The sequence below is a fragment of the Eptatretus burgeri genome, chromosome 11, assembly GCF_056783735.1.
Source record: "Eptatretus burgeri isolate ZD-2024b chromosome 11, Ebu_testis_v1, whole genome shotgun sequence".
NCBI lineage: Eukaryota > Metazoa > Chordata > Myxini > Myxiniformes > Myxinidae > Eptatretus > Eptatretus burgeri.
The window spans coordinates 20,933,024-20,949,578 of NC_140971.1; the positions used below are offsets into that span (position 1 = coordinate 20,933,024).

The 16,555-nt window shown below is 44.1% G+C and overlaps 1 protein-coding gene and 1 long non-coding RNA gene across 5 annotated transcripts in view; one reads left to right on the forward strand and one right to left on the reverse strand.

The window, feature by feature from the left end:
- Nucleotides 1-16,555, forward strand: part of LOC147016631 (uncharacterized) — a 109,897-nt gene that overhangs the window by 41,285 nt on the left and 52,057 nt on the right. The window lies entirely within an intron of this gene.
- Nucleotides 1-16,555, reverse strand: part of LOC147016632 (uncharacterized) — a 110,480-nt gene that overhangs the window by 9,841 nt on the left and 84,084 nt on the right. For all 3 annotated transcript variants that reach the window (XM_085845485.1, XM_085845483.1, XM_085845484.1), the window contains 3 exons: nt 13,403-13,813; nt 4,828-4,936; nt 621-1,388 (listed from right to left, as the gene is read on the reverse strand). In XM_085845485.1, the coding sequence (XP_085701611.1) occupies nt 621-1,388; nt 4,828-4,936; nt 13,403-13,813 (1,288 nt within the window). The remainder of the gene's footprint in view (nt 1-620; nt 1,389-4,827; nt 4,937-13,402; nt 13,814-16,555) is intronic.

Sequence of the window (16,555 nt, forward strand, 5' to 3'; positions counted from 1 at the left end):
GTGGCCGTGGACGCTGACGCAAGGACGATCCATTATACCGACGTCTTTCAGCCTATGAGTAACTTAAAAGTAACGTCTGTCGATGTGTGGCAACGATCGCGTAACGTGCCAACAACACGTTAATCATAGGTTAGAAATAAGTTTCGGGTACGCTAAACATTACCTTGGCGTGTCTCAACTTATGATTAACTTTCAAGTAGCATGTGTTGACGTCTGTCAACGATCGCAGACCGTGCATACAACTTGTGGCCAGCGTAGCGGAACGTGCGAGTCATACGCCGGCATACGTCGTGAAATTTCAAGCATGGAAAAATTTGAGGACAACCAAAAAGTACAACGTTTAAAGCCAACGTACAATGACGTATGGCAGTGTTTTTCGGCGTGCTCTCAATGTTATCAAAGCTTACCCATAACGTATTCAACGTGTGCCAGCGTTTTAGAAAAAAAATTAAAAAATCGGCATACGCTGGCTAAAACGTCAAGGTGTGACCGGGCCTTTAGATAGCTCAGAGGTGAGTGCGCATTCCTCTAAACCAGCCAATAGGAAAGGTGCATTGACCAAGAGCACTATCACCATACATTAATAAACAATTACAGAACTTAAAGTGTAGAAACCATACCATGTGAGGCTCGTTGAGTCACTGTAGGCCGAGACCACTGATAGTCCTTAAATGATTCTTTGCTCGTTTTTGTGCCATCATCCTTGGAAAGTGGGTCTAAGCTTTCAAAGGCATTTGTCTGCAGCAGTGAGTGCTGAGTACTGCCCTTGGCCGGTGCAATCGGTGCATTCTTTTGCTTTGGTCCACTTTCATAGTATTTGCTTGACACATCAGCCATGGACGGTGATGATGTTTGTACAGTGTTCAGGAAATCCAAAGCTGGGCTCTTTGTGAAAGCACTAGTAAAAATTGAAGGACTCGTCTCAATAGCTTGCGGGTATCGAGTCGATTGGTTTTGACTAAACTCGGTTATCAAAGGCAGGCCACGCTCCGGGAAGGCTTGTGCGGGGTTCACTGAAAAGTTTTGTGAAGGTCGGTTGGTCAATACCAAGTTATTTCCTTGAGCATTTTGCAGAAATCCTGGTGCAGCACCATCCATTAAGGATTCAGCTGAAGATGGTGCAAGGCCCAATGGCCAGGACATAGTACAAGCAGCTGGATGTGAGGCTGAACCAGTTAAATCAAGATGCTGTTGAGCAAAAGTGTTTTCTCCAGGGATGGCGAGATTCTTGAGGAAAGGGTTTCCATTCGAGGGGCCACATATTGATGACTGAGATATAAAGAAATCATTGGTTTGTGGCCTGTCTTCTGAGTATGAGAGTGGTGGTTGAGGAACTTCAGGACGGATGTTTTGCAACAACTTTACTTGTGACTCAGACAGTTGAGAAGCTGTAAAAGAGGGCACCAAAACCACATCCATTACAAAAAGAAGTGTCCATCCATCCATCATGCAAAGAATAATCAGGACCTCAAGCTTTAATGTAACGGTTCCTGCTGCTGTAGAATAATAATAATAATAATAACAATAATAATAATAATAATAATAATAAAAAACATGGTACCATTGGAAAGATAATATTCAATTTATTTAGTTGAATAGCTCATGACACATTTACTTGGAATAAAAATTTGTGTCCGTTTAATGATAAAGATGCCTGTTTTAGAAACCCATCTTTCTGTGAAAGAAGAAGAAGCTTGTATGGGAACTTATTGCAGCGGTCCCAAAGGTAACATTTCTTATCTACGACAGTAGGAACCCTTTAAAAGGGCACAGATAAAGCTCACAAAATTATATATCGTTACACTTCCCGAAGCAATAGAGAAATTTATGAAAGTACACGGAAGAAGCACACAAGCAACAACAACCACAGCCATGGCATCAGCAGCAGCAACAGCAACAGCAATAACAACAACAAGTTTGTGTTTAAAAAAGATCCTTTTTTTCACGAATTTCACTTCATTTTACATCCGAATTGAGATTCACAGATGGACGTGCAATATGTTTGTGACGTACAACATGCTGTGTTTTGACTAAACCCGTCAGCGAAGCGAAGGGAAGGCACTCCTATTCCTACAAAAGTGTGGAGCATTTCATTCTCTCATTTAACTTTTCACCTACTACTCAATATCATACATCGACTTCATCATCCTCTATCATTGCCAAGAGGCATCACCTTTTCCCACCATTGCAATTCATCACCACCTTTTACACCTGATGTCGTCATCGCCATTACGATCCATAAAACATCATTATTCACAAGCAATGGGGGCCTAGATCAGCGATTCCCTCTGATTATTTGCTGGATGGTTAAATGGACACCCCCTTGGAGCTGTGGAGACCACAGTACATTTCTGTCAAGGTCAGTGACTTTTGTACACCAAGCTCAGACATATGGTAAAACAGCTATTCTTGGTTGGTAAGTTATGGTCTCAATGTAACTACAGATAACTCGATGTAACTAACAACTTGGCATACCTATGTAAAAATACCCTGCGCAGACAGTAACCATCTCCGATTTTGAAAATTCCTCCTAGAAAAAAAGTTATGACGTCAAAATATCTCCGCTAATGGAAATCGCCTAAAAAAAATCTCCGAAACTCGGCAAGCTTTTTGAATTCTGTTTGTGGGAATCGAACAGGGCGTTAGCAGAGATTAATTACCGCACATATGATACATCACTATGACGTCATATCAATTTTTATGACGTCATTCCTATTTTTTGACTTTTTGTTTCACAACCCAGAGTTTTCGTCGGATCTTCGTGAAACTTGCCATGTATATGCAGAAAGCCCACGCGCAGGCAGTAACCATCTCCGATTTTGGAAATTCTTCCTAGAAAAAAAAGTTGACGTCATAATATCGCCGCTAATGGAAATCGCCTATACCATTATCTCCGAAACTAGGCAAGCTGTTTGAATTTTGTTTGCGGGAATCAAGCCGGGCATTAGCACAGATAATTTATCGCAAACCTGATACATAACAATGACGTCATATTCGTTTTTATGACGTCATCATTAAGAGGACGAGGATCTTAGCTCATTTGAGCTTGTTTGGAAAGTGGCATTTGAGACTTAACATCCTCATGAGTTGACAGTGCTGTGTCTCAACGTTTACCAATAGGTATGACTCTGCAGAGGCAAAGCAAGTTTTCTTTTTCAAATCTATATTATATAAGGAGCCATGTCTGTCTGTCTGTCTGTCTGTCTCTTTGTCATGTTATAACTTGAGAACAGATTAACAGATTTCAATAAATACAATGATGCTGGATTCGGGGAACTCCCGGGAAGGTTTGTGACGAAAATAATAATTTTTTTTTTATGGGTACATGGGCACACGTGATGAAACTGCAAATGCCAACTTGTGACACTGGTTATCCCTGCACTCCCAGGAATCCTTTTTCTTCTTGCCACATTGATTAGCTATCGCAGCAAAGATTGGTATTTCCATCAGCAAAGCGACGGGTCTTATATTCTCGTACTTTACAAATACAGGTGAGAGAGGTGAAGTAAATGAAGAAATAAGGGAGACGAATTGTTATCCGTAGGTCATGCCCCTCCTGAATGGGTCTGTATGGGTTGACTCGTCCCCTCCCCGGGCTTGAGCATACTTCCAATGTGTTACGCCACTGCGGTTCACTCAAAAAAACACTGCCCAGTGCAGCTCCTCACCCATCTCCAGGAATGCCTGTTTTCATTTGGCTCACAAGGCCTGTACCAGCATGTTTTCATGAGCACCATCATCGAACATTACTCATGTTCTGCTCGCCTTGGCTCACCCACGAGCCTGGACACAACAGCATGCTCTCACTCACACAGTGATGGTGCTGTCCTGGTACTCTTGTAGCACTAGCTAACTAGCTAGCACAGGCCCCATCATAGCATTCTCTTGCACTGGTCTTTGTCACTGTGCTCGGGATCAAAGTGCACCAGGAGTCATCGTCTCATGCACCAAGACGGTCCCTGCTGACTTATTGTAGGCTTGACTGTCCGATATTCAACTTGTTACAGGCCCTAACGAGCCGGTCTCTACCATCTCTGCAGACCTGTTTCAGGCTCAACAATGCTCTCCCGGATCATCTACAGACCAACCGCAAGCTTTATGTCTCAAGCTCTGAAATACTTGCACTTCTCATCGGTTGGCTAATGCCTGAGCACCTGTCTACTGAGCAGATGGTTAAGCTATTGCCTGTTGGACTGATCCGCAAATTTGCATATGCACTCAGCAGTTGCTGTCTTTGAACAATGCTACGGTACAAAGTCATTGTCCCCATTCTTAATATTACATGACACCATGTCAGCAACAGTAGCAAAACTAACACTCTTTCTGGCAGGGAAAGAAAGAAACAAAGGTAAAGGAAAAAGAGTAATATGAAAAGAAATTTTGAATACGATCATAAAGAGAAAATAGTGAAAAAAGAAACGCCAATCCCCCCTACCCCCCCCACACCACACACACACACACACACACACACACACACACACACACACACACACACACACACACACACACACACACACACACACACACACACACACACACACACACACACTTTACAGCATTTGCATATCATTGGCATAGTGAGTGGGTTCCACTTTCTCTGCAGATCACATGGAAGAATGAATTCAAAAGGAAAACATTCTCGAGTATGGAAGTGGCAGCAACCTTAACTCGGTGGATGGAGAAGGTTTTCATGTCTCCAAAAGGAAGCCATGTTTTAGAAGACAAATGTCGCTGCTCTTTTTGCAAACTATAATTCCAGCTCGGCGAAATAACTTTTCTGCAGCATTCAGCGTTCTGTTCAATGTGTAATTTCCCTTCAGATCTTACCAGCATCAGCAAACACATTGGCAGCCTTGCTGCCCTCTTGTAAGAAGCTTCCATCTGGTGATCCTGTCTTGAACAAATCAGCTGAAAGAATCTCCACAAAATCTGGAACCTAAAGGCATCCACGATGCAAGCATCCCATTAATTAAAACAAAAAATCTTATTCCTGGAAAACAGATTCAATGCACCATTATATGAGGCTGGACTGCTTTGGGATTCAGACCCCACTTCCCAAGAGTCATGAAAACACTGCGATGCATGCAGTAAATATAAATTACTTTGTACAAATTCTGACGGTGTGAGACAAATATCACCATGTTCCATGCCCTATACAAAGTATCAGTGCTGCTGAAGCAGTTTCTTGGCTGAGGTTAGAATCCCAGACAGGTTGCCACTCTGACATGGGAAGACAGAGAATGAATTTGTAACTTGTGCATGGTGCTGTTTATCGTTTGCCTACTCTTTGAAAAGGATACCATGGGATCATAAACATCCACCAACTAATTCCACAGCAGGACATCCAGTTTAACATCCACCGAAGGGACAGCACACATAGTGATGAATCGCCTGCCGATGAAACATCAGCATGACAGTTTATGAGCCCAGGCTAGACAGCTCAGAGGCAAGTGTGCATTCCCCTCGGCCATTCTACGAGCCCTTAGGGGGAATAGAGCATGCATTCATGTGTAATATTTCATGAAAAATTATAAACACCAATATAAGTAAAAAGATGTATTTATTTTTATGGAGCAAGTGGAAATCCAGCCACGAACCCACATGACTCTACACCTATCATCTATCATATACTAATTAAATATATATATAAATATCCATCGGGTCTCCCTGTTTGGGGAAGGGCTTCCTAGTATAATGAGGGGCTTCCCCCATTCAGGAAGGGGCTTCAAAATTAAATTGCCACCATTTTGTTGGCTCCTAGAGCCTCTTTTGTTCAGTTCGCAATTCCTTCCTCCCTCACGGCTTTATCTTAACTCCAATTCAAAATCTGATTTCATTTTTTTTTGTCGTCGTTAAGATGGTTTCGGTTTCAGTTTCAGTAAAGGTGAGAAAATCAGATGAATGTCAGCATCTTTAGACAAAAATGCATTCTAATCGCTGCTTTAAATGTGTCGAGTCAGACTCGATATGGGGAGGGGGGGGGGAGAGAGAATGGAATGGAATGGAATAGGGTAGGGTAGGGCTAGAATGGGTAGGGTAGGGTTCTCTGCAAGAGAAAACTGAAGTTATGGTTCAAACTGCAGTCTAATTATATCTTACCATGTTTCCCGTGGTATATATATATATATATATATATATATATATATATATATATATAGTTTATTTAATGTGAGTGATAACTCTTTTCCAAATATATAGTGAAACAATACTTCGAAAAATGTTGTACGTAATAAATTGAAGATGTGGACCAACGATGGAATCCAATATTTATGAATAACATTTGGTTTTAAGGAATTTTTAATTTGTGAAGTGAAGTGTATTCGATGTACGTCAGTCATGGCAGGTTATCTCCCCGCTCAAGTCAAGTCAATCCTCCCAAGTCAATCAAGTCAAGGCAGATGTAAGTCACTCCACACCCTCTCCTACCCCTCACCCCTACCTTTCTCCTCTCCTCTGCGCACGATCCTCTTTCCCTCCCCTCCTCTCATGGGTGAAGCATGAGATATGAAGAGTGGCGGTCCAAATATCATATATCACTATGACCGTGGGTTTCCCACGGGTGCCCCACCAGTATATATATATATATATATATATATATATATATATATATATATATATATATATATATATATATATATATATATCTTCTTCTTCTTCTTCCTCTTTCGGCTTGCTCCCTCCCGTTAGGGGTCGCCACAGCGGACCAACTGTCTCCATTTCGCTCTATCCTCCACATCTTCCATTGACACTCCAACCACCTGCATGTCCGCCCTCACCGCATCCATGAACCTCTTCTTTGGCCTTCCTCTTCTCCTCCTGCCTGGCGGCTCCATCTTCAACATCCTTCTCCCGATATACTCTGTTTCCCTCCTGTGCACATGTCCAAACCATCTCAATCTCGCCTCTCTCACTTTGTCTCCAAACCGTCCTACCAGCGCTGTCCCTCTAATACACTCATTTCTTATCCTATCCATCCTCGTCACTCCCAACGAGAATCGCAGCATCTTTAACTCTGCCACCTCCAGCTCTGCTTCCTGTCTTTTTGTTAGCGCCACCGCCTCCAAACCATACAACATAGCTGGTCTCACTACCGTCTTGTATACTTTCCCCTTCACTCTTGCAGCTACCTCTTCTGTCACAAATCACTCCTGCAACTCTTCTCCACCCACTCCATCCTGCCTGCACTCTCTTTTTCACTTCTCTCCCACACTCTCCGTTACTTTGGACAGTTGATCCCAAGTATTTAAACCAATCCACCTTCCCCACCTCAACTCCTTGCAACTGCACCATACCACCACCCTCCCTCTCATTTACGCACATGTACTCCGTCTTACTCCTACTGACTAACATTCCCCTTCTCTCCAGTGCGTACCTCCACCTCTCAAGGCTCGATTCGGCCTGCTCCCTACTCTCCCCTACAGATCATGATGTCATCCGCGAACATCATGGTCCATGGAGACTCCAGTCTGATCTCGTCCGTCAACCTGTCCATCACCATTGCAAACAGGAAAGGGCTCAGAGTCGATCCTTGGTGCAATCCCACTTTAACCTTAAACCGGTCCGTCATTCCTACCGCACACCTCACCGCTGTCACACTGTCCTCATACATATCCTGCACGATCCTCACATACTTCTCCAACACTCCCGACTTCCTCATACAATACCACAACTCCTCTCTTGGCACCCTATCATAAGCTTTCTCTAAATCCACAAACACACAATGTAACTCTTTCTGGCCTTCCCTATACTTCTCCATCAACATTCTCAAAGCAAACATCGCATCAGTGGTGCTCTTTCCTGGCATAAACCCATATTGCTGCTCACAGATTATCACCTCTCCTCTTAACCGAGCTTCCACTACTCTTTCCCACAACTTCATGGTGTGGCTTAACAACTTTATCCCTCTGTAATTTCCACAGCTCTGCACATCACCCTTATTCTTGAAAATCGGGACCAGTACACTTAATCTCCACTCCTCCGGCATCCTCTCACTTTCCAAGACTTTATTAAACAATCTGGTTAACAACCCCACTGCCATCTCTCCTAAGCACTTCCATGCCTCCACTGGTATACCATCTGGGCCAACCGCCTTTCCACTTTTCATCTTCTTCATAGCAGTCCTCACTTCATCCTTACTGATCCACCCCACTTCCAGATTCACTATCTCCACCTCTTCCAACCTTCTCTCTCTCTCATTTCTTCATTCATCAGCTCCTCAAAGTACGCCATCCACCTTCTCAACACACTCTCCTCGCTCGTCAGCACATTCCCATTTGCGTCCTTTATCACCCTAACCTGCAGCACATCCTTCCCAGCTCGGTCCGTCTGTCTTGCCAATCGGTATAAATGCTTTTCGGCTTCTTTGTATCCAACTTCTCATACAGCTCGTCATATGCCTTTTCCTTGGCCTTAGCCACCTCTCTTTTTGCTTTTCGACGCCACTCCTTATACTCCTGCCGACTTTCTTCATCTCTCTGACTATCCCACTTCTTTTTGCCAACCCCTTCTTCCTTATACTTTCCTGTACTTCCTCATTCCACCACCAAGTCTCCTTATCTTCCTTCCTCTGTCCAGATGTCACACCAAGTACCTTCCGAGCAATCTCCCTCACAACTTCTGCTGTCGTTGCCCAATCATCCCACCCATCTTTACCACCATCCAACGCTTGTCTCACCTCCTCCCTAAATTTCACGCAACAGTCTTCCTCCTTCAGCTTCCACCATCTGGTCCTTGGTTCAGCCCTCACTCTCTTCCTCAACCTCACCTCTAAAGTCATCCTACAGACCACCAATCGATGCTGTCGAGCTACACTCTCCCCTGCCACAACCTTACAGTCACTAATCTCTTTCAGGTTGCATCTCCTACTTAAGATGTAATCCACCTGTGTGAACTTTCCTCCACTCTTGTATGTCACCCTGTGTTCCTCCTTCTTCTTGAAATACGTGTTTACCACTGCCATTTCCATTCTTTTGCAAACTCTACCACCATTTGCCCTTCCACATTTCTCTTGTTGAGACCGTACCTCCCCATCACCTCCTCATCCTCTTTAGTCCGCTGTCGAACTTGTGCATTGAAATTTGCTCCAATCACCACTCTTTCATCCTTGGATACACTCTCCACCACTTCATCTATCTCACTCCAGAAATCATCTTTATATTCCATCTCACACCCCATATGTGGGCATATGCACTGATGACATTCATCATCACCCCTTCAATTTCCAACTTCACACTCATCACTCGGTCAGACACCCTCCTCACCTCCAATACCCTCTTGACATGATCTTCCTTCAGGATTATCCCGACACCATTTCTCCTCCCATCCACACCATGGTAGAACAGTTTGAAACCACCTCCAATGCTCCTCGCCTTACTCCCCATCCACTTGGTCTCTTGTACACACAGTATGTCCACCTTTCTTCTCTCCATCATATCAGCCAACTCTCGCCCTTTGCCAGTCATCGTCCCAACATTCAGAGTTCCAACTCTCACCTCCACACTTCTACCCTTCCCCCTCTCCCACTGCCTCCGGACTCGCCTTCCCCGTCTCCTTCTCCTCCTTCGCCCAGCAGTAGCACAATTTCCACTGGTACCCTGCTGACCACCGGTACCGGTGGCGGTCGTTGGTAACCCGGGCCTCGACCGATCCGGTATGGAAATTCGTTTTGTTGTCCGCATAATGATTTGGCATAGGTTTTTACGCCGGATGCCCTTCCTGACGCAACCCTGGTCGCCTCTTACGACACACAGGGATATGGTACACCTATTCTAACCGGGGCATACTAATATATATATATCCATGTATAGTTACGAATCTGGCAGCCATGAGCACTCAACATTCAGGTCCCCGTAGCTCAGTTATTTCGTTAAGTAAATGTGGATAGATAGCTCCCTTTCCCCTATGTCTAATGGGAATTAAGTGTTCGTGTGCTGCGAAGTTATTTTATAGATAGGATTTTTACCCCAACAACAACAACCCTCTGCTCGCGGCATTGTCCGCACTCTTCACACGCTCGCCGGCATGCGGGCGTGTGCGTGGGCGGAATTCCATGCCCCAGGCGATGTGGATTTCGCACCAAATATGGTCACGAAGCGTTTCGCTCTGGCTTGGCCCCAGATATGGGCACGGAGCGCTTCATTCTAGCTTCACGCCAAATAAGGGTATGCGTCATTTTCCACCCAATGGGTGACGCGTGGACCAAAGCCAGGTCGGCCCTTTTCAAGAAGGCAGAGACGCGACACGCCGTCCACCCAATGTTAGCAGGCGACGGGGGAGCACACCTGGCCCCAAAAACGACGGGAAAAGATTGATGATTGCATCCCGTCTGTTCGATCGCTCTTCTGTCTGGGCCTGCGGCTGACTGCATCCCGCGCATCCGAGGCATCTCGTCTGGCGCATTACAACAAGTGGTCGACCATCTCATCACCGGAGATCACCTCGTCTCGCCTCCTCTGGATTCGGCTGCCCTGGTCCGTCCTTTGGCACCTGGTGCTCCGGGAAAGTGGGGTTCTCCAGCCGCGTGAACATGGCCAGGTAGCCAGCCACGTTCTCTTCCCTCAGCTCGTCTTCCCTCCCGAGCTGAAGGGGCAATAAAGACCTCGAGGTCCATTTGTTTCTGGGGTATTTGTGTGTGCGTGTGTGTGTCTGTGGGCCCTGTCTCTAAGTAGAATTGTTTAAGGAATTGCTTGTACATTTGATTCCCTTGTTTATTCAGATAACTCTGCCCTTATGTGCTCCCCTCGTCCCCCGATTATTGTAAATAAATTCCCCACTTGTTGAATGTTCCAGCTCGTTCCCTGTCATTTCTTTTATTGGCTTAGCACGGTGTGTGTTGAGAAATCGCGAGGCAGTAAATTGTCATTTGGAACGACGGGCCTTGGTAACCATCCGCTCGGGTTACACACGGTTCGGGCACGGTAACGGCTCGACCCGCTCGAGGTCTGTCGAGGGTATGAATTCCCCGGTAGCTTTGCCGCGTGAGTACTTGGGGTATATTGAAGTTTGGCAATTAACCCGACCCTACGCGGTCTAATTATTGGCGATTCATGGTCCTATAAGGGACCCGTGCCTTTCGGACTTATCCGAGGGTCACGACCTAAATTCCGGGTGTTCGGTGGAGACGACTCTACTGCTCCCTCTAGCGGTCGTGCTCACCACCGATACCCGGCCCCACAACAATATATTCTTTGCCAGTCTGTCTGTCCCTCTGTCTGTCCATTTAAGTCAAGGGAGAAGTAATCAAAATCAAATCACTACCATTTTGTTTGCTCCGTGTAGGTTCTCAGGCCTCCTCGACCTCTGGTGTACAGGAGCCATGGCAAGTTGCCTGCGTCAGTGCTGTGTTTAAGTGAATGGGTCAACATGTGGATATTTGGAGAGACGGGCGTTTCCTGAGAATGAGGAAAGTGGCGTGTTTGTGACGTCTCAGGTTTTTATTTGATGAATGTTTATAAATGTCACACAGTTTGAGGCCTCAATGCCAATAAAGCGAGAAAAGTCTGTTTGTTCACTCATTCTGTTTTTGGCCAATCCTATAAACAAACTCAACACGCATTATAAGGACACTGTCCGAAGAGAATAACAATCACAATCCTCCCACGACAAACATTTCAGCTGTTACTGAAAGTCATGAGGGTGTCACGCACATCTGATGACAAAGTCTTTGTGTGGCAAGTAGATTAAAGAACTGGACGAAACGTATCACTGGAGTGTTAAAAATTGGTGTGGCATCCTATTCTATTTAGTGTACGTTTTTTGAGAATAACTACACCATTAAATTTACTCTAATTTATGTATCCCTCATCCCTAAATCCAAATCTCCTCCTCCGACTTCATGCATATCTCCAGTATGGTTTACAGGGACAATTGCTCGGAATAGTAATAGTAATAAACATCATGATGAAATTTAGTGTAAAATAATTATCATAATAAAATTTAGCAAAAAACAAAACAAAAACCCCACTGATAGTAGTCATTAATTTTAGTTGAAAAAAACAAAACTCATAAAATCTTCTTCTTCTTCTTCTTCTTCTTTCGGCTGCTCCCGTTAGGGGTCGCCACAGTGGATCATCCGTATGATCCGCATAGTGATTTGGCACATGTTTTATGCCAGGTGCCCTTCCTGACGCAACCCTGGTCGCCTCTTAGGACACAGGGATATGGTACACCTATTTTAACCGGGGTATACACCGGCCCAGTATACTGATACTCACTTCGCCGACCTCAGAAGGATGACAGGCTGAGTCAACCCCCTGGTGTATTAATTCAGTGGCCTAACGGGGCTTGAACTCAGGACCTTTTGGATCCCAAGCCGCTGCCCTAACCACTGCGCCAACACCAGGCTTCAAAACTCATAAAATATAGGATAATAATATAAAAGTTGGTATAAGAAAATTATCAAAACTATGGCTCTGGTCTTGCACTCTCTGCTCTTTCCGTGCTTTGTCCTCCACAGGTTTCCGCAGCGCTCACACGGTCAACTATCAACCCCCTTCTGGTGAAAATCCAGAATCCCTGCTTGCTTCCACTCATTCTTTCCTTTTCTTTCCCACCTGTGGAACCAACTTCCACATTCTCTTCAATCTCATTCTTCCCTCCAATTCTTCAAGACAGCTGTTCCTCACAATCTCAGATCATCCCTCATCCAAAACCATGATCTTTTCTTCCCCCATTAACAGCCTACCCCCAGGCCCACCTCCTTTCAAATTTCTAGTTTTTCCTTTGTGAGAGTTTCCTTCTGTCCACTCCATAACCCTCATTCCTCCCCACACCCATTATTTGTCCAAGTCGATCTCCCTCTATTTTGTCCTTCAACCCTACTCTTGGTGTTCCCCCCCCCCTTCTCTCTATACATACTGTTCCTTTTGTTCTGTTGTGTCCTGATCGGTGATCCGTTCTGGGTTCTAGCTCTTCTATGAGCCTTGACTACACAAAAAAAAACAATTCAAAATCTTTAATAATAATGACTACTAGCAATCATAGCTATCATCATCATCAGTTACTTATGATCATTCAGCCAACCGTATTATACTGGCACCAACAGGTACTTTTGCTTGGTAGCAGCAGTGATCACCGAATATAAAACAATACAGTGTGATTATTCACCTTTCCCGGCAAACAATGGAACAACAGAAATGATATACTGCATGGAGAATATATCTAGAACAAGGCCACACACTTAAACAGGACTACTATGATTTATCAGAGCATTTGGATGGGGATGAAATCATGAAAGGGCAGCGTCGGTAGAGATTGAACACTTTGACCTGTTTGGCTTCATTGCGCCTCCAAAGATCTATGTAATACAACCTGAGATTAAATAACAGTGACCTATGTGATGTTGCAGTTTATGTAGGTCAGACGTACAGGACGTAAAGGATATGAAAGCAATAGTTTGACGAACCTTTTGTTGTTTCCTGTTCCCTCTGCGTGCGGATGGGGGTGGCGGAGCCAGCAAAGTGCCTGCGTGGCTCTGGACCGGGGAAGGCTTCCCACCTCTGATACTTTCTTCCGCAGATGGGAAAGCATTGTGAGGTGGCAACGTCGATGGGAACACATCATTTGTCATCGCAGTAGAAGTAAAACTAGCTTCATTAGGTAGGATACTTTTGCAGAAAGGATTGCCGTTGTATGAGGTGGTGTTAAATGAAGACTCCACAAAATGGCCACCATTTTCAAACGTATTTGTAGCACAGCCTTGGGACCCGTTTTCAGAACCATTTGTCAAAACTGCTGGAACTGTTTTGTCTTGGTTGCAACCGAGATCCATTGCAGAGTCAAAATCACACCAGTTTCCACCAGGTCCAACATTTCCCTTCATATGCGAGAAAACACCAAGGATGAAAAAGCAAAGTCAGAGGCAATTATATAAGGAAACGTGCACACAGGAGGAGGACACTTATCCCATCCTTATTCATACTTTATCCTCAACCCCATCAACTTAATATACCACTCTACTCATCTGCTCTGTACTAATCCCACCCTCATCCATCCATCCATCCATCCATCCATTGGGACCATACGCTGTGCAGATTTGGTGCTGCCAAAACAGTCTCCTTGGCTATTGGGCACAATCCTGGACGGGTCGCCCCTCCGACACAGGGTATCCTCATATAATCCTCAGTAATTAATCAAATTTAATATCCACATTCATTTACCTATCCCATTTATCATCCAGTGAGAGAATACAATCAGGGTACCTATTCATATATTTGAAATTTCCCATTAAGCGATTCAAGATAAGGAATTTTTTTTAAAGGATTTTGTTCAATCCAATATGGCTGCCATACCATGTGACCGATGACGTTTATATTTTAAAACTCTGTTCCCAATGTCTCGTCTTTTTCAAGATGCCAAGAGACATTTGGTGTCGACATCTAAGATGTTGATGGGACAGTGGCTTTTAGTCTCATATCCGAAGGACAGCAAGTTCTTAGATGCACCAAACCCCTACAGGTATGGCATCACGATAAAAATTTTCATAGTTTTAGTCGGACTAACAAGTTGCCCGCGCCCATACGATGGAGGTGGCAAAAATGCAAATTGAATCTTCTCTCATTGGACCGGCAAGCTGAGAGCAACAATTTACATTCATTGCCACATCTGATACAATTTAAATGCTCTAATAGTGGCGAGGTGCTCCATTGAAACTGCTTGTTCGATATATGTAGATTTTTAATGCCAAGAGTCCAAAATATGAATTTGTATTGGTGTCGAAGTCAGTGACCAATTTGCAAATGAATCGTAGGATTCGACACCACAAGAAAACAAACTTCGGACCAGGCAACAAAATATTGAGCACACGACTAACTGAGCTATCTCGTCATCCCTCAGTCTCGTGCGTCTTGCCTTGTTGGGAGTGGAATGAGGCTGTACTCGTAGCATGGCGGCGAGTGTCTGCTGGGGTTTTACTGGTCTGCCGAGTCAAATGTGAACCGTGATGATGGGTTAGAGTCACATGGAATGAACCATGTAATTCACACAGTGAGTGTTACAAATATGATGCCCTCTCAATATGAGAGGCATGGAGCTTTGCTTGATGAGGGGTAGCAACTGGTAATGCAAAATGTAAAATGGCATATTGTATTGTTCATGTACTTCATATAATTTGAGAAGTGTCCATTTGTTTGTTTGTTACTTACCAAATTAAAGATTCGCAAGTACAGTATATTGGTTGGTCTGGTCTGTCTGTGTCTCTGTTTGTTTGTCTGTATGTCAATCGCCTACAGGTCGAATGGGTTCTTTACCCTACAGGACAATTTTACTCAAATCTTCACGAAACCTAACCACCTGGAAGAAGTAGTTACAAACTAGAAGAATATTGTTTTTGAGGTCAATACATCAAAAGTTAAGATCACATATATCGTCAATAGTCAACCAATTGACTTAACATTTGAACAGGGTTTTCATATTGAGTAACCGTGTTGGTTCACCAAAAATCAGAACAATCGATTTGTACGTTTTGACATGTCAACCGTTTCCATAACAACAATTTCACCCCATCATACTAAAACACGCAATTTGGTGTCTGCCTGTCTGTTTGTATGTCAATCGCCAGAGGTCGCAATTCCAAACCGATCTTCATGAAACTTAACAACCTGGTAGAGGTCGTCAAAAGCTATGAGCATGTTGTTTTTGAGGTCAAAAAGTCAAAGTTCAAGGTCACATGCAATCGTAAATTTTCATCTATCGACTTGAAATTTGAACAGGGTTTCCACATTGGGTCACTGAATTGGTTCACCAATCAAAAGCTAGACACCTGTTGTTTTTTTGAGGTCCAAAGGGCAAGGTCACAGCGACTGATTTTGCAAGTACTAGCTTATGACCGCTTGTTTGTCTTTTGTTTATGTGTTTGACTTATATGCACTTCTGAACCGCTGGATGGAATGTGAAAATATGTGGTTGTACTTTTGATGTGCCTGGGAAGGTTATTGGGTGATAAAAAAAAATCATAGCCCCCTGCGGTTCAGGGTGGGGGTGCGGGTTCTTCGCTAGGAAAATGGAATGAGCTCTAAGGATTGTGAATGTATGATAACACGTAAAAGCGTGTAGCAAGGAAGGTAAACATCTGTAGGTAAAGCTATATGCTGACATTTGAAAGTGACATTGCATTGCCAGATTGACTGACCATTGACATAGCTGACATTGTGGATCTATTGGTGGGTCCACAACGTTACCGGTGTGTCCTCTCCGTTGGGATTCATTCTGAGCTCTCGATGAAAAAAGCCGCCCAGATGATGATCCAGGCAGCCAGAAAATGGAATGGAGAACTCGTCTTAATTGTGAAGGCCAATGTCGTTCTACATCGGCCAACAGGTAGAACAATGGAATGTTCATCGACGTGTGCTAATTGCAGTGGAGAGCAAGGAGAAGGTGACATTTTGTGCATTCACCTTCGTCAAAGATAACTCTCGCTAAGAAAATCGATCACTTGCTTACAAGTCCCTATTTAGTGGTCACTTTAGCCATACAACTAGTTTAGCCATTACTGTTCTAATGATTATAATTGTTGTGAGGAACATTTTTATGAATACAAGCGGTGTGTGTGTGTCAGAAG